This window comes from Podarcis pityusensis (assembly GCF_964106645.2).
Source record: "Podarcis pityusensis genome assembly, chromosome: 9".
Lineage (NCBI taxonomy): Eukaryota > Metazoa > Chordata > Lepidosauria > Squamata > Lacertidae > Podarcis > Podarcis pityusensis.
This window is the reverse complement of record NC_138034.1, coordinates 37,863,571-37,890,015: the sequence shown is the minus strand read 5'-3', so window position 1 is coordinate 37,890,015 and position 26,445 is coordinate 37,863,571. Positions and strand designations below refer to the sequence as shown.

Genomic DNA, 26,445 nt, shown 5'->3' with positions numbered 1-26,445 from the left:
TTGCTTGTTCAGGTTTGCTCCCTGCCCTGGTTATGTGTCCAAAGGGTGGGGTTTTCCTCGTATACGAGGTACCGCATTGCCTTAGAACTGATATAAATGAAAACTTAAAAATAGAACTTCACTGAAGATCCTGCAGTCATAATATATAAGAAGTACAAGATAGAGAGACCAAATATGTCTAGGTTTGTTTAAAATTGAACAAGTAACAATATGCAGAATACAAAACCACCAATACCATTTTAAACCTTTGGCTGGATATTTTTGTGGTTTAGTTCCCACCCCACACCAAACCACATGTATACTCTGATTACTGCTTTAGCAGCGCCCTCTAGTGCCCTGCTATGACCTGCTATAGTTTACAGAAGGGTTTTAATGTTAACAGCAGCAGGTGTGCACCTTAAGGGCTTGGAGCGTTTCATTATTAAGGTGGTTTTGAAAGCTGAACCTAAATTGGTGAAGGTAAATGCCTGGAGGGGTGAGGAATATGTAGACTCAATCTTTGCAATTGCTAGAACAAAGCTGAGGCTGGTTCTTTTTAAATTTTAATGTTAAAAATTTTAATTCTTTTAAATAAAACTAACCAGTTTTGTTTGTTTGTTTGTTTGTTTCTTAATTCTAAAGATTGCTATCATATTCTGCCTAACTCCTTTGTAAATGCACAGGAACAACATTGCTGTAATTTAGATCAGACTTCCCAGCTCAGTGCTTGGCAGGTTTACTTGGAAGCAATGTCCATTATGTTCAATGGAGATTATTTCCAGTCAGTGTGCATAGGATCACATCTGATATGGGAGTAATGGAATCTATTGGTAGGTCACTACGTAATCTGAAGTAGACTGGCAAGGATTTCTGATTCCCAACCACTTAACAACGGCAACAAATACAATTCCATACACCCTGCCCAAATAAAATAGTGTTGCACTCCAGCCCATTCTCTGAGCAGTGAGAGATTCCAGGGGTTCCAGGCACTTTCCCAGGATTCATGTTTCCTTTTGGAAATGAGGCACAGCAGAGCCTGTGGTGTCTTTATGATATATGGTTTATTTAGACATATATACAACCTGAGCCTGAGATGGAGGGGCTCACAGCATTAATTAACACCCCAAGGGGGTCTTGTTTCTCCTGTAGCCAGAGCCTTGGATCCAAGCAGAAATCAGTTCTGACTCTCTCTTTGCCTTTACAGCCTGCAGCTTTTTCCTCTAGGTCACATCACTGCAAACTCTGCTCTCCAACTCAGGCTTTGTCCTTCTAGCTATCTAAGATCTGGAGGAGGGGCACCACCCCTTTGTCATCTGACACAGAGCCCCCTTCCTTTTGTTCTCTTAATGACCCATCACGCAGGCAGTAACATCAGGAAGCTTGCCTGGCTTAAATAGCTTGCTAGGATTAAATTCATAAGAATATATTGCTGCAATAAAGACACCTTGGGGAAAAGGTATGGAAGGACTGTGAATTCCATTTAGTTCTAGCACTCAGACAAACTCTTGGGCTCAGATTTCTTTAATTTTAGATGTATCTCTTTTGCAGTTTGCTCCAGTTAGAGGATCCTGGGAGTTCTAGTACTGTATAAAAACAACATGAATCCCTCAAGCCTCCCCTGCTTTTGGCTATAACTGTGTGTGCACTCTACCGACCAAAGCTGGGCTGCAGGCCGGTTTTTTTTTCCAAAAGTAGAGTTTTGAAAGTGGAGTTTTCAAAAGAATTTAGCTTCTTGGGGTCATGAATCCCAGAATATTCATCTCCAAAGAGCACCAAATTTCATTAAGAAGCACTAAATCTTTAAATGACTTTTCTTTTGTAATGTCGATGCCCAACAGTTTCTCTAAATTCCTTTACTTCTGCTTCCACTGTTTGCGTATCTGAACTTGCCAAATATAGGTTTATTTTTCTTAAGGGGCTTCATGGTCCACTAAGTTCACCTTTTAAAGTCACCCAGGTAGGATTTATGAGCATAACTACATTTTGCAGGGAGGGGAAAGTGCTGTCACACTGGATCAACAAGAGCTAGGGGCAACCTGTGAGTAACCACAACCAAATCTGAATGGCCCACCCTCAAAACTACAGGAAGAAAGCTTTATAACAGAGGGGAAGAGCAGGGACATTGCTAGGGAAGGACCAACACAACCTAAAAATAAAATAAAATTACAGACCAAGTAATACAATGGAAACATTGTGTGATGCATTTCGTGAGCAGTGTTATGGTAATGTCCCTAACTCAAATTATCCCTAACTCAAATAGTAATAACGTAATTCTCTTTTCTTCTTCTTCCAGGTGTGAAAGAGTGTCATTCAATGACTGTTTACTCAGGAAACAACATTACCACATCCCAAGACATACAAAGGCAGGGATGAGGGAACAGCAATGTTCTCTTTTATAAGTGAAATCTATGTTAAACCATACCACCATAAATTTACCTTGTACAGATTAAGGCAGTAGGTAGGTATAATACCAGTCTTCAAATATCTGGGTGGCTGTCATGGAGAAGATAGAGCAGACTTGTCCTCTGTTATTTGAGAAACTACATCATAGACGTGGATTGCGACTAATGTCACGTGTACACGGTTTCGAAAACCAGCAGTGGGAGCACTCTGGAGCCAGAATAAATGCAATGTGTGCATAGCCTTAGTTGCTGCCCTGCCAGTAAACCTCTAAGTTGCTCTCTGGCACTCTTACATCCTTAAGCCAAAGTACATACTCAGGATCACTTTCCACAGATTACATAATTTGTGTATTTTTTGCAAAGTGCCTTTGATCCTGCCCCCTATAACGATGAATTAAACAACGTAAAGAAAAGAAAACCATCAACCAGATGGGCAGAGTAACATATTTATTTATTTATTGATATATATATATATATATATATATATATATATATATATATAACGTTCTGTCGTACTGGGATACACGTTTTAGAATACTGCCATAAATAGTACTGCTGAAATTATATCATGAGATCACCATCATGTGCTGTAGTGGTAAGAATAGTAGTCAGAATCTTGTGTGTATGTGTGTGTGTGTGTGTGTGTGTGCACGCACACACACACACTTTTATGTAAGGCACTGTAATTTGCCAGCAGGAGCAAAGAAGTAGAGTTTTAAAGTCAGAGTGAGCCAAATGGGTTTCCTTAAGGCAGTCAGATTGCAACTCCCATTATTCCCATCTGTTACCCATGATGGCTGGAGGTCATGGGAGTTATAGTCTGAAGCATCTGGAAATTTCAGGCTGTGTAGGAAAGGTTTTTTGTATGTATCCAGAACACCTCAGAAAATATTTAGCTGATATTTTGGGTGGTATGCTCCTCGGAGTAGACGCACTAAAATTCACAGATCTAACTTGGTCGCGTTCATTAATTTCAGTGGGTCTGCTTTTAATAAAACTTAGTTGGACACCACCAGTTATTTGGATCGTTTTTTGCTTCTGTCTGAGATCGGCTCATCTTACTGGAGTCCAACCAGGCACAGAGACCAAAGTGCAGGCAGAATTCTGGCACAAAGCAAAGGGAGATCCAGTCAGGAGCCAGTGCAAGAATGAACAAAAAGCAGGGCAAAGATCAGGCACACACTGAGCTGTTTTATGCTAGGAAAGCCAGGCCATTCTCTTTCAGATCACCAACTGGGTGCCAAGATGCACCAGTTGCCCACTTAAGTATACATTTTCTAAGCAGACCTCTGGTTCTTTGCCAGTTCTGTTTCTTCCTCACCTTTAGGGAGATAGGAGGTTAGGATAGGAAGTGGTGGAAACCTGGATCTGTAAAGGGGTGCAGAAAGTGATTAAAGCCCCCCTGCCCCGAGTGAGGTGTCTGAATGACAAGGTGAGTTGGACTGCTAAACAGGTTATTCAGGTGTGTCAAGGCTGTCTGTTTGGTCCCAGTCTGAATCCTCTGGGTCTTAACATCTTCCTAATATATTGAGCTGCTATAAAGGCTTGAGCATGCGGGTATATATTGTTATCTGTTAATATTACTTGATTTAATTCATAACAAAATAACTTATTTAGTCTGCATCATGTGAAACAGAGCCAGTGAAATGTTGTAAGTACATTCTAGTCTTAAATATTTCATTTATTTTAGTGTTTTCTTAACACGCTTTGCGTAAAGTACTTCATGCTGGCAGCTCAAGTCGCATTTTACATCCATGTCAAACCTGACCCACTTTGCTGCTATGCATTTCACAGTTAGTTTTGCAATGTGATCTCTTTAGGGGTATAATATTAGATGTGTTAGATGGTGGGGAGTCGCTTGTCAAAGCAATATGCCAAGATTCCACTGAAGGGCTACTGACTGGAAGAGGTGGGGAAGCATCTTCAGCTAAAGAAACAGCAAGCAGTAACAAAACAGTATACACTGGTACCTCGGTTTACAAATCCGTTCCAGAAGTCCCTTCTTAAACCGAAACCGTTCTTAAACCAAGGCGCGCTTTCCCTAATGAGGCCTCCTGCCGCTGGTGCCCTTCCACCATTCGATTCCATTCTTAGACTGAGGTAAAGTTCGCAAACTGGGACACTACTTCTGGTTTTGCGGAGTTCGTAAACCAAATAGTTCATAAACAGGGCTGTTCTTAAACCGAGGTACCACTGCATCTGTAAGTTGCTTTGAGTCCCATCAAGGGGAAAGATGGGGTATAAATAAATATCTAATCATAATAATAAATGCAGAAAGAAAAACTACTATTTTAGGATAACTTGCATTAACGTAAACTAGTTGTTATACAGCAGCGCTTACAAAGATACATCTCGATCTCTTGCCATAATCTACCTTACAGGGTTGTTGTGAGCCTCAAATGCTACTCTGAATTCTTCTGGGGTGAGACGAATACAATTGTAACCTGAGAGCGTAGACAGAATTATGGATCAGGGTAGCACCATTGCAACACAATTCACAAAATCTTGCATTGTTCATTGGGCCTGTCCAGTTTGTGACCTGCCAAGGCAGACACAATCCACCAGCCATGTGGTGGGCATTTGACAGCTCTCCGGGTTTTTGCAGTCCCATGGAGGCAGCAAAATCCACCATAAATGGCTCATAGGCCGGGTTTAGCGTAATAGGCCTCAAATTTTATAGGATATATATGATAGAGTTATTTTTAAAACGAACTAAGCAATTAGTAGTTTTCATTAAAGTACTTATTTAGATGCTGCAAGATGAATAAAGTCCTCCAGAACCGTGAAGGAAGTATGAAGAGATTCCTTCAAATCTTGATGTCTAAGAAATCTTCGAAGAGTATCCAAAGCAGTAAGGGCCTCCTTCTTTGATGGCAAAGGGTGTTTACATCCTGGAAAGTCATCACCTTCATCTTTCTCATAAGTTCCACTTGAAGTACGTTTTTTAGCCTGTGATATTTCAGTGTTAGGAGGCATTTCACAATTTATCAAGTCATCATTGAAAGCTACATATTCCTCCAAAGACAAGCCTTTTGGAAACTCAACTCCTGCTGCCGATGCATATGCAGCTAAATCAAAATTAATTTCCGTTTCTGTGTCCTCATCAATGTTTTCCCCAGTTTGTGATCTAAACCCTTCTTTGCTATGGCTTTTAACAACTGTCCCTGGAGATACAGCCCTCCAACATAGGTATAACATGTCAACGGCATCAAGCAAAGTCAGCGTGAATTCCTTACCACTTTCAACACAGTCTACAAATCTCTTGAGAAGAAGGCACCGGTATTTTACTTTCAGATTCTTGGTGATATTTTGTTTCACAGCTGTAAATCTGGAGGGTGAGCAAGAAGGGAAGGATACAAGTCTGATAGACTTCAAATTCCTTACCTCTGGGTGAAAAGGGAAAGAGTCCACAAAAATAATGATGTGACGCTTCTGTATTTGAAATCTCTTGTCAAGTTTGCTCACCCACTGATCAAACAGCTCTGAAGTCATCTGTGCCATAGTAGTTGACTGATATTCCACAGGCAGTGATGTGACACCCTGAAAGCAGCAGGGAGTTTTGTTCTTTCCTATAACAAGCAACGGAAGTTTTTCTGAAGCATCCATATTTACGCCAACCACTACAGTTATTTTTTCTTTGCCTAATTTTCCCAGGGAGCATGTTTCTCCTTTAAATGTAAAAGTAGCACTAGGTAACATCTGATAAAACAATCCTGTCTCCTTCATGTTAAATATATCATTTGGCTGATAAACCTTTAAATAGTAAGACAGAATATTTTGATGCCAAGCAGTTGCTGTATCCTCTGTAGTGGTAGCAGCAGTGGTACGAGTAGTATGAGCAGTAGCTACAACTGGCTGAGATCTGAATGCCAGTCCATACCTTGCTTTAAAACGATCTAGCCAACCATTGCTGCATTTAAAATCGTTATGTCCAAGTTTCTGTGCAAAATCATTAGCCTGGAAGCGTAGCATCGGCCCATTCACTGGTATATTTGAACACTGAGCCATTCTGTACCACTTCACCAGGGCCTCTTCCAGATCTGTATGAAATGCAGTCCTTAACCTTTTTCTTTTAGGGTCAAATTGCCATGATTCAAAGGCTTCCAAAACTTTCTCTTTGTTCTTCATGATGGAGGACAAGGAGTTTTTCTTTATACCGTATCTTTCCGCAATATCTGCCTTCTTCTTGCCACTTTCTATTGCAGCTATTATACTAATTTTGTCCTTGATTGATAAGCTTTTCTTCTTCCTTACTGCAGGCAGAAGTGAGGGAGCATCTGAAGACTCTGCCATGGTACAACCCCCAAACTCCCTCAGAGGCTCAAATGCATCTAGAGACATTCGTTCTGTCACCTTGCTATCCTCAAGTGCTTTAATTAGATTGGCTTTCAAATGAGTACCCTGATCTCATGGTATAAACGTCACTGTGTTAATAAATAAACGTCACAGAGTTAGAGTAGCAATGCCATGGGTATATTCTTGTATATCACAAGCACACAGCTAAGGAATGAGCACAAACAAGCCCTTCTGGTATCTTTGCCCAATAAGAATATTTTCCATAACTTCTCTAGACTGAGTTTCAAACATGTGGACTAATGAATTGAGTACTTTGCAACTAGGAATCTTCTTATCTCACATCAAAATAAAGTGTGAAACGTAACTACAGTTGTACTATATGTAAAACTTGTCAGTACTGCTGCTTTAATTTGAGAGATCTGCTGACAGATGTGTCTATTTGTTGCAGTAGGTGTTTTAACATGGATCTTTGGTGCCCCACTCTATGCCTGGCACAGGGTTAGGGAACCTTATTTCAGCTCAAGGGCTGCTGTCTATTCTGAGCAGTCTTCTGGGGCCACAGGCCAGTGGGGGGTGAAGTCTGAGGCAAAAGTGAGCAGAGCAACTAACCAGAAGGCTAGTTTCTCCATATACTCATGCTTTCCTCTCTCTTCTACAATGTCAGAGTTCAAGGGCACATTCTAGCAGGGCAAAACACTCAAGGAGGGTGTTGAGCAGGCCTGGTGAGGGGTGTGGCCTGTGGAGAGTCCTGGGGGCCAAACAGAGAACCCTGTAGGGACAAATTTGGCACGAGGTTCACCACTTGTGCTCTAAAAGTAGAATCATGTCCTATCAAGCATTCCATGTGAAGATCTGATGGGAGAATGCACTCAGCTGAACATGCTTTGAAATTTTATTCAGGCCTTTACGCTGAATGCAGAAAAGTCAGGACTGATCACAGGGAAAGAGCCTGTAATGGGTGAAGTGTGGAAGCTGGGCAGGTGGCTTAGTCCAAATCCTACACTCACTCAGCCATTGTTTCCACCATTGCCATCAATGTAACTTTACTCCCGAAAAAAGGAGTACAGCACATTATTCCACTTCCTCTTACATCAATAGAGAGCCCAGTTGACTGCCCCTCCCAACCTATTCCAGCCACAATATAGACTCTGATTCCAACTCGCATTCTTCACTGAATTCTATTTAGCCATGATATTCTCCATGCAATCAACAGTACATGAAGAAAGAGCAGGGCCATGTGTGCTAGCCCTGTCATTGCAGCATGTGTGCCAGGCTTGCCCCCACACTGTCTACGAATTAGGTGCATATCTCCTAAGCAGGGACCACTGAATAGAACTAGTGTATGCAGCCTTACTTTTTCTCCACATGATGTTAATTACATGCAGCCCTGGCACACTAGCTGAGGACCTCACTGCAGCTCAACTCAGCTATGCCACCACTCACTGTCCTCACTGATACCCCCCCTCCCCTGGTGGTGTCTTAGCAGTGGATGGCACTGCTGCTTTTTATTGGAAGCCATGGTTAGGTCCCATCTATGGTGGCTGCCCACCATCTTAATTTACCCAGAACACAATGATCTATGCGATCCAAAGATGGTGGCCACCACAGATGGCAATCAAGGTCAGTCCTATTCTAAAGTGGCACCACTGCCCTTCCAAAGGTTAGACGCCACATTGGCAGCCCAGCAGGGAAGGTGGGTTGGGCTGTTGATTCCATGGTGGTGGCAGGAGGGGGGGGAATGCAGCTATATTAAAGGTGGTGTGTGTGTGTGTTATCAGGTGCGGTGGAGGCCCATCGGCAGCACCTGAAGTCTCGTGTACAGTGGAACCTCGGGTTACGTACCGTCGCCTTATGAACGCTTCCGGTAACGAGCTCTGCTAACCCGGAAGTAGGTGTTCTGGGTAGCAAACTTTGCCCTGCGATGTGAGCGGAAGTCGCGCAGCAGTGAGAGGCCCTATTAGCGAAAGCGCACCTCAGGTTAAGAACGGTTTTGGGTTAAGAATGGACCTCCGCAACCAATTAAGTTCGTAAACGGAGGTACCACTGTACAGGTTACAGGTTCCGGAGCCCCGTTCGCATCCAGAAGTGAACGCAACCCGCATCTGCGTGACGTCATTTTTACCGTCTGCACATGCGTGAGCGGCGAAACCCAGAAGTAAAGCACTCTGTTACTTCTGGGTCACCGCAGTGCGCAACCCAAAAACACTTATCCCGAAGCTACTTCAACCTGAGGTATGACTGTATTTGCGTATGCCACTTAGCACAATCCCACCTCTAGTAGGAATCACAGAACTGTAGAGTTGGGAGGGAACCTGAGAGTCATCAACCCCCTGCAATGCGGGAATCTGAACTAAAGCATCCAGGACAGACAGCCATCCCACCTCTGCTTAAAAACCTCCAAGGAAGAAAGGAGCCTTTTCCACTGTCAAACAGCTCTCGTCATCAGAAAGGTGTTCCTGATGTTTAGTTGGAATCTCAACACCTGAAGGCAACCCCGCTTAGGGAAGTTCCCGGGTGAAACGAGGCTCTTCCTTGTTTTTGCAGCAGGCAATTGAATGCACCTCTGGGAGGGCGGGAAAGGAAAAACCACACACAGCACACCCTTCGCTTCCCGTTCCCACGGGCGAGCCGCAATTCGAAGTGGAGGAGCCCTTAAACCGGAGGAGCTCCTCCTTTTTTCTACTAGGTCTGCAACCGCGGCTCGCTTGTCGCAGGCGAGAAGCGAGAAAGTGTGTGTGTCGGGGGGAGACCGGTCGCAAAACTACAGGCCCGGATGCTGTTGCCATGGTGACAGCAACGTGGAAGCGGCCCCTCGCTGCTGCCGCCGCCTAGAGCGGCCCCTTCGGAAGGTTACAGAGCAGCAAGCGGACGCTCTACTTCCGGCCAGGCAGTTCCGGTTGGTGCAGCCGTTCAGGGAGGGAAGCAGGGCGGGGAGGGGGGGTAGGGAGTGAGAGAGAGAGAGAGAGGCTGAAGTAACCGGCGCCCGTTTCCTCGCGAGCCCTTTCCGTTTAAGCTGCTCGGCCGTGTTTCCGTGGCTTTTGCGGGGGGAGCAGCTGGAAGCAGCCGAGCTTGAAGGCAAGTGAGGGAGGGAGGAGGAGAAGAAGGGTGTGGTGGGTGGCTGCTGTGGGCGGGGGTGACGAAGAGATGAGCGCCGTGTCCCCCCCCCCAAAAAAAACCTCCCCTCAGACAGGACCGACGCGGAGCCCTCAGCGCCTCCCTCGCCGAAGCCCTTCTCGTTCCGCCGCCGCCTCTCCCGTTACTCCGCTCCTTCCTCCTCGCCCGCGGCGCCAGGCCGGTGTTCTTGGCCTCCTCCTGCTGCGGCCCCGGAGCTTCAGCCGGGGCCTAGGCCACGTATGAGGGAAGGGCGCGTCCCCCCACATTTCGCTCTTTCTCGGAAGAGACCGTTTCCTATCCGCTGCAGCCTGCCTGGCAGGCAGTGGCTCAACAGGTGTTGCTTTATTTTTATTTATTTTTTAAATGTCACAGCACGGAGGTATAGGATGATGCGAGAAGATTAGACCTTCGCCTGTTAGGTAACAAATCCGCTTGGGAGGCCTGTCGGGAAGGGGATCCTGGTGCGCACTCAGGGTTCCTAGTCTTTATCTCCTGGAGGGTGGGGCAAAGGGCAGGTGTAAAGCTGATGTGTTTGTGCCCAGGAGGAAGTACTTGTGCTCAGCGGAGAAATACAAAGCTGCTCATGGAAAAACGCCCTTTTTGGTTTTCTTCTCTTTCTCACTTTATTTAGCCTTTAAAAAACACACAAAATCTTTAGGTTCCTTGGTGCTCACACCCTTGACTTCCAAAAGTGAAGTTGCTGCTGCTTTGTTTTTGCTCAGGGGTTGTATTCTGGCCATGCACTCTGCTTTCTGCCCTGCTTCCCCAGAATCCATGACTCCCAGCCATTTGGATGAGTTATAGATGAAAGGTTTGGGGCTATGTTCACACAAAGGTGGTTTTCTTCGTTGTGAAATGGAACTTGTAGTTCAGTACTGTCTGGGATTTAAAACTTGAATAGTTATGTCTTCTTATGAAGAAATTTAATATTGGATCAGTTCTTAAAGATTGTTAGGGTGGAAGTGACGTCTCTAAAGTCAGTACGTGAAGCTGATTGTCAAGCTAGGAAATACTGTAGTCATCCATAGGAAACAGACATGGAATGGTTTCTGCAGGTACATTGAAAATACAGTGAGATGCACAAATGTGGCTGCTGCTTAGTTGAATAATGTACTCGGGTCTCCTCTTGCACATCTTATACCGCAGCATTCATCTTGCAGAGTACACTACTCTGTGTGTATTGTACCAACTCTTTCTGGAATTGTGGCTTTTCTGGTTTTATAGATGACTAGAACTTGGAGGATTTGCCCAAGAATGTCCCCCCCCCACCTGCCCCATGCATGCTTCTCCTTTCAGTTTTATGTGGAGGTCATAGCTTATTGTTCCTTAAGACATGTTTCCTGTGTCTTTAGAGGCAAACATTTTAAACACAAGGCTAATCACAAAAGCATGCACGTAATTCTGTGTTGTATTTCTGCTTTAATTCCATGATGTTTGCTGTACAGTATATATATTTGTAAGTTCTTACAGTTTTATGCTTAATAACATGCTACAAGGAGCAGCAGTTGCCACCAGTGTTTTTCTTTAAAATCTTAGGCAGCTTTTTGGAAAGCCCCCAGAGCAACACACAATATTAAAATATGCTCATAAAAACAAAAAAAAAGACAAGGCAGAAACAACAGAACCAAATAAAGCCTATATTTGAGACCCAGGGTGTAACTTTTAAAAATAAATAAAAACTAGGCAGCTAGTGTGAAAAGGAAGTAATGGCATATATATAGTCTACCTTCTGCCATTATGATATTGTTTTATTGAAGGAAATTGTTCTGGGCTTTATAGCATGCATATATTATGGGATCGTAATGATTCATAATATGACATAGTTCTGAGATTTCTGGTAAAAGAACTGGAATATTTTAGATTGCTTAATTGTGCTTCCAGGTCCACAAATTGTGATTCGGCTTGGTAGGTAGTGAGACTTTATTTGTTCCTGTGCCAAGATCAGGGGTCAGCAAACTTTTCCAGCAGGGGGCCGGTACACTGTCCTTCAGACCTTGTGGAAGGCCAGGCTATATTTTGCATATATATATATATATATGAATGAATTCCTGTGCCCCACAGATAACCCAGAGATGCATTTTAAATAAAAGGACACATTCTACTCATGTAAAAGCACGCTGATTCCCGGACCGTCTACTGGCCGGATTTAGAAGGCGATTGGGCCTGATCCGGCCCCCAGGCCTTAGTTTGCTTATCCATGCGTTAGGTGTTCTTCTTTTACACCCACTGACAAGGAAGGGGAGTTTTACAGGGAAATGATGGGAAGAGGTATATAGCAAATCCTAATCCAACCTAAGATAAGATACTCAGATGCTTCTTTAAGGCAATGAACAGATGAGACTTGACTGCTACATTGAGTTTCAGCATAACCTAAATGAAATCTTGGATGTGGCAGGCTGCCTGAACTGTTTGATGTGTGGTACAACATGGCCAAGTCACTGCTTCATGTATGCTCACCCGCAAAATCCTGTTTCTGTCTACCTACTCATATTACATCCCACAAGTGGCAGACTTCGGGTTTTCAAATTTCAGAGGTGCCCTGTGCAACACCAAAATTCAGCACCCCCTTGCCTCTCGCCTTCCATTTTAAGTCATTGTTGTGGTTTCCCCTGTGGCACCTTCTCAGCTTGGCACCCAGCGCAGGTGAACCAATCACACTCCCTTAAATCCGCCTCTGACCACACCAGTTAGATGCAGGCTGGTGCTAACCGTGAAAGAAATGCTTCAAAAAAAATTTACTTGCATAGTTTGACTTACTGGAAGCCTTCCCTGCACATTTAATTTTCTGTTTACCACTAGTGTATTTGTGGGTTCTTGGCAGGTTAGAAAGGCATCATGTAAAACCACACTGTTAAACATACTAATTTGCAGTGAACTTTGCTTAACTTCCTCAGTCCTCGGAAGAACAGCGATTAATGGTAACTACTTCCGCTTGTTGAAAATTCTCTCCATTTTCTCTATTGTGATTGACACAATGTCATTTATTATGAAGTGAAAGTTTGTTTAATATTAGATTAATATTCAAGTTGATAATGTCCCCTTTACACATAAAGTAAAGGTCTTTGACAAGACCTGATTTTTATTGTTGTTGTTTTTTTAAAGTTCAGTGTATATTTTCTGAACTGATGGAAGAAGAGAAAGAAAGGGGCAATGGGTTTAAAGAGGTCTAGAATGGTAAGACCATATGGTCAGAGTCTTCAACAGCAGCAGCAAGGAGTAAGAGCTGAATATGGGGTGAAACAGTGTGGGCTTTCCAGCAGCCTGCATATCTGAAAAGAAAGGGGACTAGTGTTGTTCCTTGAGACTCAAATATTTAACAATTATATTTTTTTTCAAGTTTCTGAAGTGCTTCAAGTGCATAGTGCAATATCTGCTAATTTTATTGTGCCAACATTAACTTCTTTTTTAGCGGGTGAGTTTATATACTTAAAATGGCATTTAAAAGTTGTTAAAGGTTTGAAAAGTTTTAAGTGCTGCCTTTTGGCTATGATAATGTAGCAAGATGTACATCAGTGTAATGTAATCCATGTGATTCAGTTTCACTATCTTACGTTCAGCATGTTCTTGTATGCTAGGTAATGTAGCCATGTGATGGAAATACTTTTAATTAGATACAGTATAAATAAAACATTCTAAATTGGTTATAGTGTTGAAATGATGATTCCTGCAGTGGACAGGTCCATTGCTTTTAGTGGGTCTACTCTTGAGTATAGATAAGGTTGGAATCCTAACCTCACATGCCTGAATGTAAGCTGCATTGAATTCAGTGAATTTACTTCAAAAAAGACATGGCTAGGATTGTAGCCTTAGTTGGATAGTGCCTTTAGATGCTCTAGGTCTCTTGAGTTTAGTTGTAAATAGGCACTGAAGGCATCAGCAGTCAGTCTTCCTGTTCCCCTCTATAACCTTCCTACAGAGTGTTTGCTCAGCATTCAGTTTTGGCAGGGAACTAGGAAAACTTAGGTTTAGGGGAGGGTTTTTAATCAGGAAAAGTGGGAGCATACACATATTAAATAAGAAAGTATAGTATGCAGCATAGTCTTCTGCAATTTCCAAAAGATCCTTCTTGTTTATGGATCTAATCGTTCTGGAACAGGAGCTTTATAGCACTAGTCAGGGCTTGTGTGAAGAGGATGGTAAATTGCAGCATAAAGGAAAACTTCTTTCTTTCTTTTCCACCTTCCTGTAACATTTTCCTCTTGTGCTATATAATGCTAAAAGATTTGGGTGGACTATCATCAACAAACCTGATCAATTTGCTGTGTATCAGAGTGGTAGAAATGAAGACTATGTATTTTTAAAGGAGATGACCTAATTCGTATCTCGCAGGCTTAAATTATGAATTGGAACATAATTTTGCAGTACAGATCCTGGTTCAAAATGTACCAGCATGTGTTTAAAAATGTGCTTTAGGGTAGAAAGTTTAGGAATATGTACATTGAGATAAAATTCATACTTAAATATGAATATTTGTATGGACTTCTTTTTAAAATCAGATTAATGTTGAGATAGGAGAAGGGTCGATGGAAGAAGATTGGAAAAAATTCAAAATATATCTTCAAAAATACTGCAATATAAAAGAATGTTAGAAAGAGGTCGGAAAAAGAATATTAGGTCGTTTTGGTAGATATGATATAATGGACTAAGCAAAAATGAGTTGTTGAATTTGATGAAATGGAGGAAGTTTAATTACATTATTTGAAATTTTAAAATACGTAAATGAAAATAAGGTTAGAAGGAATTGCTGGAAATACGATCTGAACTAGAATACAAAATTGGGAGGTGAGAGGAGGTCATGGAAATAAGTAAAGGGAAAAAGGTTAAGTAAAGGTTTAATCTGTTTTTGTTTTATTTTAACTTAATGTATTTTTATATCTTTTGTTAAGTCTTTTTTATTCTATTTTATTGGGTTTTTTTTATTTGTTTATTCTACGGTTAAAGTTTTCCTTGTATTTTGTATGGTTTTTCTTCTTCTTTTTTGTAATTTTAAATCTGAAATAAATATCATTTAAAAAAAAAAAAGAGATAGGACTGACCAAACTTAAGAGTAAATGCATGTAAAATTGACCCAGGTCACAAGTGGACTGATCTATCCATCGTTAAAATTCGGGGGCTGGGGGAGGTTTCTGGAGAGGGAAAGAAAAATAGTACTACTTCTGCTCCTCCTTCACCTGAAACCTCCCTGTATAGTTTGGAGAAGAGCCTTATTTTAACCTCATGACAATCTTCTCCTTGACCTTAATCCCCCTAATTAATCCCAATTATAGAACGTTGAGAGCTGTTACAAGCTCACCCAGAACAATTTCCCTTTTTATCTAATAACACTCAACATTCTGTATCTCAGCTGCCTTCAGTATTCTGTAGGTCCTGGGAATTAAGGATTAGGTTCTTCTGGGGGCTTCCCCCCTTACAACTAAAAACATTTCTGCAAACCTAAAAAAGTCCCTTGTTATGAAGAAAGTACTGTCCACTTTTTGGATTTCCCTGTTTCAGTTCCAAAATGATAGTCATGAGGCTATGTAGGTTTGATTGGCGTGTGCTGCAGATTTTGGCCCCGGAAAGGGAGCAGGGGCAGGGTTAGGGTTAAATGTGCATAAGTTGTAAATTACCTGTATCTAAAATATTGTTGTGGATATCTAATACTGAAAAAGGTTCTCAGGTGCTGGTATACAGCATTGTGACCTTGAGTTTATTGTGTTAGTCTCAGCATTTTGATCTATAGGTAGAACTAATAGTTATTTGTTTTTAGATTGCTTGGGAACATTTGTATTTTTTAATTAGTAGTTCTAGTTTAGCTGAGGGAGCCCTTAACTATTCTCTTGTTGTTCTGTCCCTTGTGTTATGAAAGAGAGTAAAAGTAATTTACATTTCATGATAACATTTGCTAGTGAATGAAAAGTGTACTAATTTGGATACATATAGTCGGAAAGGTTTGTAAATATTTTGAAGGAACTTCCTTAAAGCACATAATTTAGTTACTTGGAAGAACTCAATGCATGCTCAACTTATTTCACTTTCAGGTATGTCAGAAAATAGCAAGAATCCAGAAACTGTTGATGAACTTCACCAGGCTCCAGAAGAACTCCAGTCTGACTCTGAGGTGATTGGGTGATACAAGTGGTTGTAGCTATTTAAAATCAACCAATCAGTAACAGGCTCAGACTGGGGAGAAAATTGAACCAATCTCTTTTAATTGTTCTTGATTATAACAGAATATTATTTGTCAAATTCAAAACATGATTAACTGAAAACAAATTAATTTTTACATTTGATTTTGTATTGCCCCATTAAACAGTAAAGTATTCTGTCAGAGCATAGGAACAATAAGGATTTTATAGATAACCTTGCAAGTGTTCTTGTTGTCCCTTAGCTTCATTTTTGTCCCCACAGGTTTTTTGGTGGTTGGGCTCACCTGGTGCTTTTTCAGGAAAGATACACATGACAGACCTCTGTGAACTTATTGATCCAGATTCTTGTGTGTTTATAGAGAAATAATTAATAATAAGATAGAATCACAGATGCTAGATGGTTTGATAAGTCTTTCATCACTATGCTCTGGTACATAAAATCTCATAATAACCCCCCACTGCTGTTCTTTGGCAAGATCTAGCTGAAAAGCTTTCAGTCGGCCAGGTAGAAGACAGGGGAGATAACATACCTATCTCCGGTATTTGCACCCTCATAATATGGATCTTTGGCTACCACTTATTTTGAGATTGAAAACGTTGCCTAGTCTCATCCTGAATTTGAGAGACTATTACAGTTTCAGCTTTTGTTGTAAGGGCACAGCTTCCCCTTTTCGGGTAAGGAGCTTATTTGGTGCTTGAGTAACTTCTTGCAAAGTGTCCTATTAAGATGTGGAACACAAGAAAATGGCTGAATCCTGCTCTTAAGTCTGTCCTTGAACAGCTACAACTGGTGCAAAATGCTCCAGGCCACTTTCAGGTGATTATATCCAGTTGTTGCTGCGTCAGTTGTGCTAGTTGTCTCTTTGGATAAGGACAGAGCCTTGTTGGTTGTGTCCCTGGTACTATGGCAAGCTCTGCATAGTGCAGTCCACCAGAGCTTACACCTGCAACTTTTAGAACAGTTGTGGGAAGTTCTGTTTTTCTATAAGGGGCCATACTCCCACTTGGTGCTGATCTCTTGGCAGCTGCATGTCAGTAGTGGGCAGGGACATTCTCTTTCTGGAATGACTCGATCAAGAGAAACACAAACATCAGGCGAAGGTGGCTGCGCCCAACAGAGTCTCTAATGAATTGCTTTTTAACTTGTAAACTGCTTCACATGATGGTTGACTGCGAATGTTGGAGGAAGAGTCTGTACATTGTAAAGAACCCTGTGAGTAGTGGCTACTCAGTGTTGGGAGTAGAGGCTTGGCTTTGTTTTATCCCGAAATGCAGCTTGTCCCCATAGGAAGGAAGTGTCATTCATTTAGGTGGGGAAAATGGACATCACCAGGGCAGTGGCAAAGCATGTCTCTGGTGAGTGCCCAAGGTAAGAAGGGAGAGAAGTCTGCGTGGCTGAATGTGGAGCACAAAAATCTTCCATGCTGCTTTCACTCTAGCAGGGGTCGGGTCCATCAAAGCACGACATTATGCATGGTCAGCCAGTGAGCTTCATGACTGAGTGGGGATTCAAATTCTGGTTTCCTTGGTCCTAAAGGGACTTGCTAACCACTACACTACATAAGTGTGTTTGGGATTGAAGCCAGTTCCATTGGACTCAGTGGGGCTTACTTCTGAATAGACATGTACTGGCTGTAAATGAAGGATGATGATGATGATAAATTTGTATACTGCCCCATACCTGCATGTCTCAGGGCAGTTCACAGGATAAAATCACAATATCAAAACACAAGAAAGTCCCCTTTCCACCCAGTAAAGTGAGATGTGATAGGAAGGGTAGGACACTCATTCCTTCTTCCAGAAGTTCACTCAGCTTCCCTGCTCACTGCTGAGGAAGATAAACCTTTTCCTCTGCATCCACCTCAGAAACTACCAAAGCAGGGGCAGAGCAATCTGTCTTCCTTAAGCTCACCTGGCATCCCTCACAGACAGCACATGTGTTGCAGACCAGATTAAAAGTATGTGGAGGGGGATGAGGAGACTGCAGGCTACATAGGAATGTGCCATGGGTAAGTTTTTATGTTGAGTCAGACTTCAGTACAGTTTGGTGGTGTCTCCCTTTGGCTTTGAGAAAACAGGGAACACAACCCTAAATAAGCAAGACTTGTGATATAAAAGTATTTAAAATAATCATAGCTGGTTAAATTTTGACCTGACTGATGTGATTTTGGGCATTTTGTGTTTAGGCTTCTTAAATTTTAGAACATGGTGCTATTGCGCTGAATTGTATAGCTGTAGGCTCAAAGGCTACTCGTGCCTCCAGAGTCATATAATGCATTGTAGATTTTATAGTGTGTACTAAAGTTTTATGAAGTGTCTTTTAATTTGTATTGAGAAACTTTTTATTGTTTTTATTGTTTTTTGTTTTTGCATAGAGCAATGCTTTTGATTACATCATAGAAAAAGTATTACACCTACGGAAAGTGATGCAATACCTTATTTCCTAGCATGAACATAGGATTGCATGTTGTTGGCAGGTGGATTTTATTCAGGAGACATACATGATCAAAGAGAGAAGTACATAACTGATAGCCTTCTTTCTACAATCTGTCTACTGGCAGAAAACAGAAAAGATTTGTTTATTTATTGCATTTATATCCCAACTTTTCTGTGGGCAGGATTCCTGCATTGCAGGGGGTTGGACTGGATGATCCTTGGGATCCCTTCCAACTCTACAATTCTGTGATTCTCTAAGGAGCTCAAGGTGGCGTACATGGTTCTCCCTTCTGTCTGTTCTATCATTGCAACAATCCTGTGAATTAGATTAGGCTGAGAGACTATTACTTACCCAAAGTCACACAGAGAGCTTCATAGCCAACTGGGTATATGAAACCAACCGCAGTAGGTAAGGATTTTGCTAGCATATATTATGAAATCGTGGTTCAGCATCAAGTGAACAGACTAGTAGAAGCCATAGAGAGGAGTGCCTTGGGAACTATTAAGCAGCATACATCAAACCATAGTGTGGTTAAAACTATGGTTTAATATGACGTGCAAACCATGCCATTGCTTTAAGAACTGAATGCTACATTTGATTGATGTGACCTGATCTGTTGCAAGGCAGGTCTGCTTGAATGACTATTACAATATGTCATAAATTGTAATTTACAGTTTACCCTTACCAGGCTTAACTAATACAGCTAGTGTCTTAGCACTTTCAGCACTGGTCACTCTGCATGATGTACTCTGTGGTGACTTGATTGGTTCAGGCTTTTACCACATAGTTATGTGGACTCTTCGTTAGGTCCTTCCACAATCTAACAAAACCCAGAAGATGCAGAGAGATACTCTAGCCCATGGGGCATATGCCGTTTTGCAAAGATGAGCTAAAGAGATAATAGCTATGTAGTGTTTTCATATTACCGTATTTTTTGCTCCAGACGATGCACATTTTTCCTCCTAAAAAGTAAGGGGAAATGTGTGTGCGTCTTAGGAGTGAATGGCGCTGCGCAGAGAGGGAGAGCTGCGCAGCGCCCCAGCGAAGCAGGAGGAGGAACAGAAGGGGCACCATTCCTCCTCCCGTTTCACAGGAGAGGCACTGTGCAGAGAGGGAGAGGGTTGTTTATTAAATAGTTTAGTACAACATTTGATTCAGAATATTTTTTTTCTTGTTTTCCTCCTCTAAAAACTTATGGTCAGGTGTGTTTTACAGAGCGAAAAATACGGTAGCTTATACGTGTGCATTAGTCTTTTTATTTGCTTTCAGTACCTTATAAAAACAGATGCCATAGTTACATGAGTTTTGACTGATAAAATTGCAGGTGTTGTGTGAAAGAGGAAACAGTTTGCCCGTAAACTACTTATTCAGCTGTTTACAGTATCAAAATTGTACATCTGCTGAGATTAAATATATAACCTATTATAATACTCCAGTGTTAATGTGGGAACACCATGGGAGGTAAGTGAACAGCCGTTGGTTGGCCTTAGTCTTATGTACACTTCTATAGAGAAGCTGGGGAAACTAGAGTTTTACCTGGCACTGTGACAATCAGGTGCTTGATCAGATTCACTCATCAGCCTTACGGGCATTAATATTTGAGGCTGCACAACAAGAGGCAGATGACTCACATGCGGTGCAGTTCTCTTAAGTCCTGTGAGCATCTTTTGATAACTGAAAAGGGTTGCCATGTACCAAAGTAAATATAAATATTATGCTGTTTGGTAATGTTAAGTGACAGGAATATCTAATGTACTGTGACTAGGAGGCAGAAGTTACTATGTGGGCCATCAGTTGTTTTTATGTGTGTCTAGCACTGGGGTGGGAGCAGACTGACCTGAACAAAGGGTACTTGATCTACTGCTTGCTTTTTGTTTAGGAGACTGAATAATTTAACAAGCATGTTTCATAGGATCATTGTGTTGGGATCTGCAAATATCCTCTTTGTGGTTCAGTGAAATGTGGTAGTTTAGCGAAATAGGTAAACATTTAATATTAATATCATTTTATAACACTCAACATATTTCTCTTCAAACTATAGGAGTGTTCAATGGCTGAAGAATCTCCAAAAAATTCAGCAGCAGAGATTTCTGTGACAAGTAATGGAGAACTTGAAGATACACATGAGCACAACTATAACAGGGTATGAGGCATAACTAAGCAGTTTAACAATATGTATAATAGCAATGGTTTTTAGTGTTTGAGTTTAATATATTTTCTCAGCTAGTGGCTTAATATTTTTCATGGGGAGTGTTACTTTTTGAATGATGAATTTGCACATATTTAGATCAGCTCAAAATGGGGTTTTTCTATTGTTAGTTTTTTTAAAAAAACTTTTTGCTTTTAAAATTATTTTTGCTTTAAAAAACAGAATTCGTGGTACTGTAAGTTGCCTAGTGGCATTTTGCATTGGGCAACACATGTATATTAATAAATAATGATGGTGATGATAAAAGTATAGTGTAAATTAAATCTCTGAGCATTTTACTAATAATCAAATTAGATTAATGCCTGGAGCAAGCAAATTATAGGGTGAAAGTATTGCCTAGATTAATCTAATGTTCTCCTGCTTGGAGAAGGCTTGCCAGCCTTTTGTCTAGAGATGAATATAGGTTTTATCCTTTCAAATCGCAAGATATGTTGCAAATAACTCTATAAAAGTAATAAAACATAAAGAGTAAGATGCTGTAATGTTTTAATTTCTTGCAGTTAAAGTTATTTGTAGATTTCATTTAATATTTTCTAGAGTATAATTTGTTTTGATTGTTGGGAATAAGGAAAGTCCAATATCCAGGTGAATAAATAAGAGAATCTGAGAACGTATTAGACTGCTAGACTATTCAGGTTATTCTCTCCTTGTTGACTCCAACTTTAGTTGTATTTTGAAACATTAGCTTTCTGGGACTTGAAATATACTTCATTTCTATCAAGTTGTGGTGACCAGGAATTTTGCTTGGGTAGGTAGGGCTTGTTAATACAGGCAGGATGAGAATATGTGCCTGCAAGTACATGAGGCACAAGGCTTCCCAACCTCAAGCCACAAAGGGATGGGGAGGAGAGCAAGAGCTACATGCTTCAGCCTCCACCCACCCACAAACACCTCCCTTCCAGCACCAGACTCACGGGACCAGTATGTTTTGCAAGCAAAGTAGGAATGTGCTGCCACCTCCCTCCAGCACCCGTTGATTATGATTGCTATTTGAAATGGCATTCCATTGATACTAACTGATGGGATCATGATGCCGTGTCAGTTTGAACTTGAGGATTCTGTCTTAACTGCTTTGTGAATCAGACAATTAATGTAGCTGCAGTGATTTGAGAGAACAGGAGGAAAAGAATATCTAAGTATTGCTTTCTTTGCTGAGAGTGATAGGGGAGGTGTGGGAGCAAGTGGTGGTGGGGTGACTGTAAATGGCAGGATAGCAGAGTGTTGCGGCAGTCCTAGATGTCTGCTCAGAAGTAAGCTCCCATTGACTTCACTCCCATGTAAGTGAGTATGGAGTTGCAGCCTGAATTCTGAAGGTTTGTTATTGATGGGAAGGATGAAAAAAGGTTCGTCTAGGTGGCTATGGAGAGGCCGGTCAAAGTAATAAGTGATGAAAATCAGTGCTGAGGGTGTAGAAATCTTTTGCATATGTGTCCTTGTTTTGCATGCTTTTTTTGAAGTTAATTATTTTTAACTTTCTTAGAATGTTTTCTGTGTTACTCCTTTTTGCAAAGAGCACCTTTTTCTGGCTGCAGGAGACCTACAAATATGGTGTGTGTTGGTTATTAGGGCTTATCTTCTGGATATGTAAAAGTATCATGCTCCCATTAAAATTATCCATAAGCAGGCTAGCAACTTTTGTTGGCTTATTTACAAGGCTGACATTGTTAAGTGAAATATTCTTGCCGAATAGGGATTGCTATTGTAAAATAAACACTGCATGAATAAAATGAAATTGTAACATACTTTTGTGTCCACTAGGGGCTGCTCTGGTATAGGCTGTGTGGTTTGAGGGATAACCTCTTTCAGACTTGAAAAAGTCTTATGTTTTATACCTGGCTGGTTGGCTGTGCCCATAAAATGTTTGTAGAATCATCTGCTGCCTCTGTAAAAGTAGGAGAGCACTTTCAAAAACTATTGAGGGAGATCAGATCTATTAATTTTCAGAGGGGAAGGAACGTACCAATATGAGAGGATGTGGCAGGGCGTTTATTTAAAAGATTTTATAAAGCCTTGCTGCCACTTTATGTCAGTGGAGCTGCAATTTGCAGCCTAGCAGTGTTGCAATATGCTGCTACAGAATGGATCTATGGAAAAAATGGGGGCAGCCCTTCCCATTGTGTCATTCTGTGTAGGACAGGGGTCAGCAGACTTTTTCAGCAGGTGGCCGGTCCACTGTCCCTCAGACCTTGTGGAGGGCCAGACTATATTTTTTTTGGGGGGGGGGGAGAACGAATTCCTATGCCCCACAAATAACCCAGAGATGCATTTTAAATAAAAGCACACATTCTACTCATGTAAAAACACCAGGCAGGCCCCTAAAATAACCCAGAGGTGCATTTTAAATAAAAGGACACATTCTAGTCATGTAAAAACACACTGATTCCCGGACCATCTGAAGACGATTGGGCCATATCCGGCCCCCGGGCCTTAGTTTGCCTACCCGTGGTGTGGGATGTTAAATGCTGCTGCTGCTGCTGCTGTTGCTGCTGTTACTTAAAACGGTGCCAAGGCTTTTGATTGAAGGAAATCATTATTGCCTGTCTGTCAGAAGGATTTCCTAAACACAACTCCATGTTGCTCCCAAGTCCCTTGCATAGCGAAAGTAGTAGAAATTAATTGCTGCAAACTTGTATTAAAAGATCAGCTCTGTTCAGAGCTGATGAGATTAAGGTATTTAATTATGTAGACAGTGCATTGGAAAACAATAGCTCTTACCATCAGAAAGTTTTTCCTGATGTTTTAGTCGGAATCCTCTTATCACTTTGTTAAACTGGAAGCTACAAAATGCTTTCAAAATCTGTTCTTGAGTAATGCTGAATAGACGTTATCACATTAATTGCTGGAGTTCAAATGGAAGAAAGTATATGCACCCTTGAGTTCATTACTGGTAGCCCATTCAATGGAGTGGCTGGCTGGCAGGTCCCTCTTAACTACTCTTTAGGACAGGAAACCCAGCAGACTAAATTATTCTGCAGGACACACAAGTAAAGTTACTGCCTTGTGCTGTATAAATAATGTCAGGAAATTATCTTTGTCATTTGAATGCTTGCATCACTCATCTTTGCTCATTTGGGAGCACTTGACATATTAGCACTTCTAGGTGTGCCCCACAGAGGAGGAGAAATATTGCAGGGGGGAAGTTGGAAGGGGGTTTCATATGCCTGGTGTGTAGGGCAGACTTTCCAATAACTAATTCTGCACTGTGACCTATATATTGGGTTTTGCCCCCTTTTTAGAATTGGTTTTGGTCTATGTTACTCGTTTAGTCACTCAAGGCTTCACAGCTGCCAAAAATGCAGTTTCTGCAGATTTTCTGACATGGGACTTTAGCTCCCAAACTCATTTTCTAAAGTTGTCAGAGCTGTAGGGCAGCACATTCCAGCATCTGACATTGGCGTGGGGTCCAAGGGCCCCCTGGGAGACTCCTTACCTCCCCAGAAGTCGACTTGGATCCATCAGCCCCCAAAGGAGCAGCTACATGAATCTTGCTTCCCCTTCATCAGCCCCAGTTCTTCCCTCCATATTTGTAAAAGCGTTGTTTAGAGTATAGGATGTTAATCATTGTTTTATTGATTTCTAGAGATTCAGTTTCCCTTCTTTTTTGTTTTATGAGTTTAAGGAGGTTTTTTGCTCCTGTTTGTAGTGTGATGAGAGGGTCATAATTTATTGTTCTAATTTAACAATTTTTGAGGTTTGTTTTTTAAGGGATGCTCTCTCCTTTATCCAGACTCCTCTGGTGACCACTTTCATTGTGTCCCAGAGGAGGGGGTTATTATGTTGCCCACATAATTGTCCTTAAAGTAGCTTTGGAGAGTTTTCAAGAGACTCTCTCTAGCCAGTTGGTTTGTGATTAGGACGGGGCTAAAGGACCGTGATGGGGTTGTTTGTGTTTCCTCTCCTATTTTGAGAGTAACTTCTACTGAGGTGTGCTCTATGATTTTAATGTTACCAATGTTTGTTGTTTCTACCATGGGGAACAGGCCTCGTGTGAGCTGAATTCTGTCCAGTCTGGACATTGTGCCATGGTATTCAAACTGGAATGTGTGGCTGGTGTCTTCTAGGTTCTTTTCTCCCTGGATGTCATAAAGGCCTCTGTTTCTTTGAATTTTCAGTAGTTTGTAAGAGTCTCTAATTGTTTGGGGTTTTCCACTGAGGAAGGTTGCCCATGGGGTTGTAGGATGGATGTCTTTTAGGGAGGTGCCTCTCATATTTAGGTTGAGGTCATCTCCTAGGATTGCTTCCCCTTTGGAGGAGGAGAGGAATTTGCTTAGTGTCTTTTGGATGAACTCTAGTTGTTTTGTGTTTGGGGCATTTATGGATCCATTTGTCAGTTTAGTTTCCCATCTAGTACCCCTTTAGCAAAATTGAATCTGCCTTTTAGCACTGTTGTGGCTTTAAAATTTAGGTCTCTACTGAGTACTATGACTACCCCGCAGACCTTACCTGAGCCAGGGGCCACCCATTGTTGACTGAAGCAGGGTTCACTCAGGAGTTTGCTTCCTGTATTTGTATTTCCTGTAGAAAGGCAATGTGTGATTTCATTGTGCTTACATACGAGGTGATGTGTTTTCTTTTGATAGGGTTTCCCAGTTCCCTCAAGTTTAGTACAGTTGCTTTTAAGCTAGCCATTTTGTATGTCTGTTATATGTGATGTTTTCCTGCCAACCCGTCTGGGTTGTCCTGTGTGTATCTCCCCTTACATTGTCTGTCAAACCTAGAGTGTTGTGCCGACATACAATGTGGGAGAAGGGGAGTTAGGGTTAGAGATAGGCTGAATAGTGGGGGGATATGTTATAGAGGGTAGCCTATACGTAGTTATATGAGTGTTTGTTTGGGGAAGCTTGGACCATTTGGATTCCAGCCTGTTGGTCCGGTCACCCATATTAATAACAGTTAAAGCTACAGGCAGCTGAGAATAGGCATCATTCATTTTTATGTTTCTTTGTGGATTTTGGTCATTGTCAACTCTGCATTTCAAAGAGTTGCCAGTGAATTACATTAAAGTGACAAAAGGTTGGTGAGAGAGTTGTCTATAAAGCAGGTGCCCTATTCCAACCAGGCCTTGAAAAAGTTACAGAAACTATACATGTTTTTTAAAACCTTTTAAAGCATTGAGCTAAAAATTGAGATATGGGTAGGCTTTTGGCATGGTTTTTTATGCCTATTATGGTCATTAACATTGTGGTTTTGAAACTAATGCTGACAACCTTTCTCAATAGAGGCTGGATCTCTTGATTAGAGATTAAAGCCTTAATCCCTGGTGTTTGTTCATTGCTATAAGACTTTGGCACTTAGTTGAAAACAAGAAAATGTTTCAGATGTGCCAGAAGTTGGGTGTGGTAAGGGGATGAGAGTGACTCTAGGGAGGAATATTGTACAGAGGTCCCACAGAGCAGCATACTTCTATAGAGCATTAGCAGAATGGGCAAGTAACAGAATGATTCAGAAAACTGAGATTTGTACCTGGGAATAAAGTTGAGAAAGCCACTGAAAAGCAAATCTGGTTCATATCTTTGTCAAATCTTGTTGAGGGTATTTAAGGGGATTTACCAGGGCTGAGGGGAACACCATAAGTCAGCGGTCGCTCTCGCTCTCTCCCTTTCTCTCTCTCTCCCCCCCCCCTTAAAAAAACTAACAAACCCCAAACCACACATAGTTTTCTTGTAGAAATAAGCATCCATACCAAAGGAAATCAGTGCCTATTCCGCCAGTCAGGGCAGTGATTGCTAGTCAACTGAAATGTAAGTTGTATTTCTGGCAAAAAAAGGGGAAATAAAAAAATCCTACTTAGTTGATCAGCCTATGCAATGCTGGGAAATGTAGCAGGGTGTTAACTGTGTTTCTTAACCATCCTGGGTGGCAGAATGCTACCTTTGCAAC

The 26,445-nt window shown here is 41.5% G+C and overlaps 2 protein-coding genes across 4 annotated transcripts in view; one reads left to right on the top strand and one right to left on the bottom strand.

The window, feature by feature from the left end:
• Positions 1–3,019: 3,019 nt before the first annotated feature.
• TIGD4 (tigger transposable element derived 4) lies at positions 3,020–9,568 on the bottom strand. The gene is made up of 2 exons (XM_081021376.1): positions 9,059–9,568; positions 3,020–6,805 (listed from the first exon to the last, which is right to left on the bottom strand). Exon 2 carries the CDS (start codon positions 6,720–6,722, stop codon positions 5,124–5,126), a length of 1,599 nt encoding a protein of 532 aa, XP_080877502.1. The 5' UTR covers positions 6,723–6,805; positions 9,059–9,568; the 3' UTR covers positions 3,020–5,123.
• A 26-nt stretch (positions 9,569–9,594) lies between these two features.
• The window catches only part of ARFIP1 (ARF interacting protein 1), a 35,125-nt gene continuing 18,274 nt past the window's right edge, over positions 9,595–26,445 (top strand). Inside the window, exons 1-2 of one of the 3 annotated variants that reach the window (XM_081021410.1) lie at positions 9,595–9,752; positions 20,398–20,499. In XM_081021410.1, coding sequence (XP_080877536.1) covers positions 20,407–20,499 — 93 coding nt within the window. In that variant the 5' untranslated portion in view covers positions 9,595–9,752; positions 20,398–20,406. Of the gene's footprint in view, positions 9,753–15,770; positions 15,892–20,397; positions 20,500–26,445 lie in introns of those variants that run through there. The other 2 variants (XM_081021409.1, XM_081021408.1) reach the window with 2 other exon arrangements.

What these genes read in the sequence shown, in the direction of transcription:
- TIGD4 (XM_081021376.1), bottom strand. Translation starts at nt 6,722, where the DNA reads ATGTCTCTAGATGCATTTGAGCCTCTGAGGGAGTTTGGGGGTTGTACC.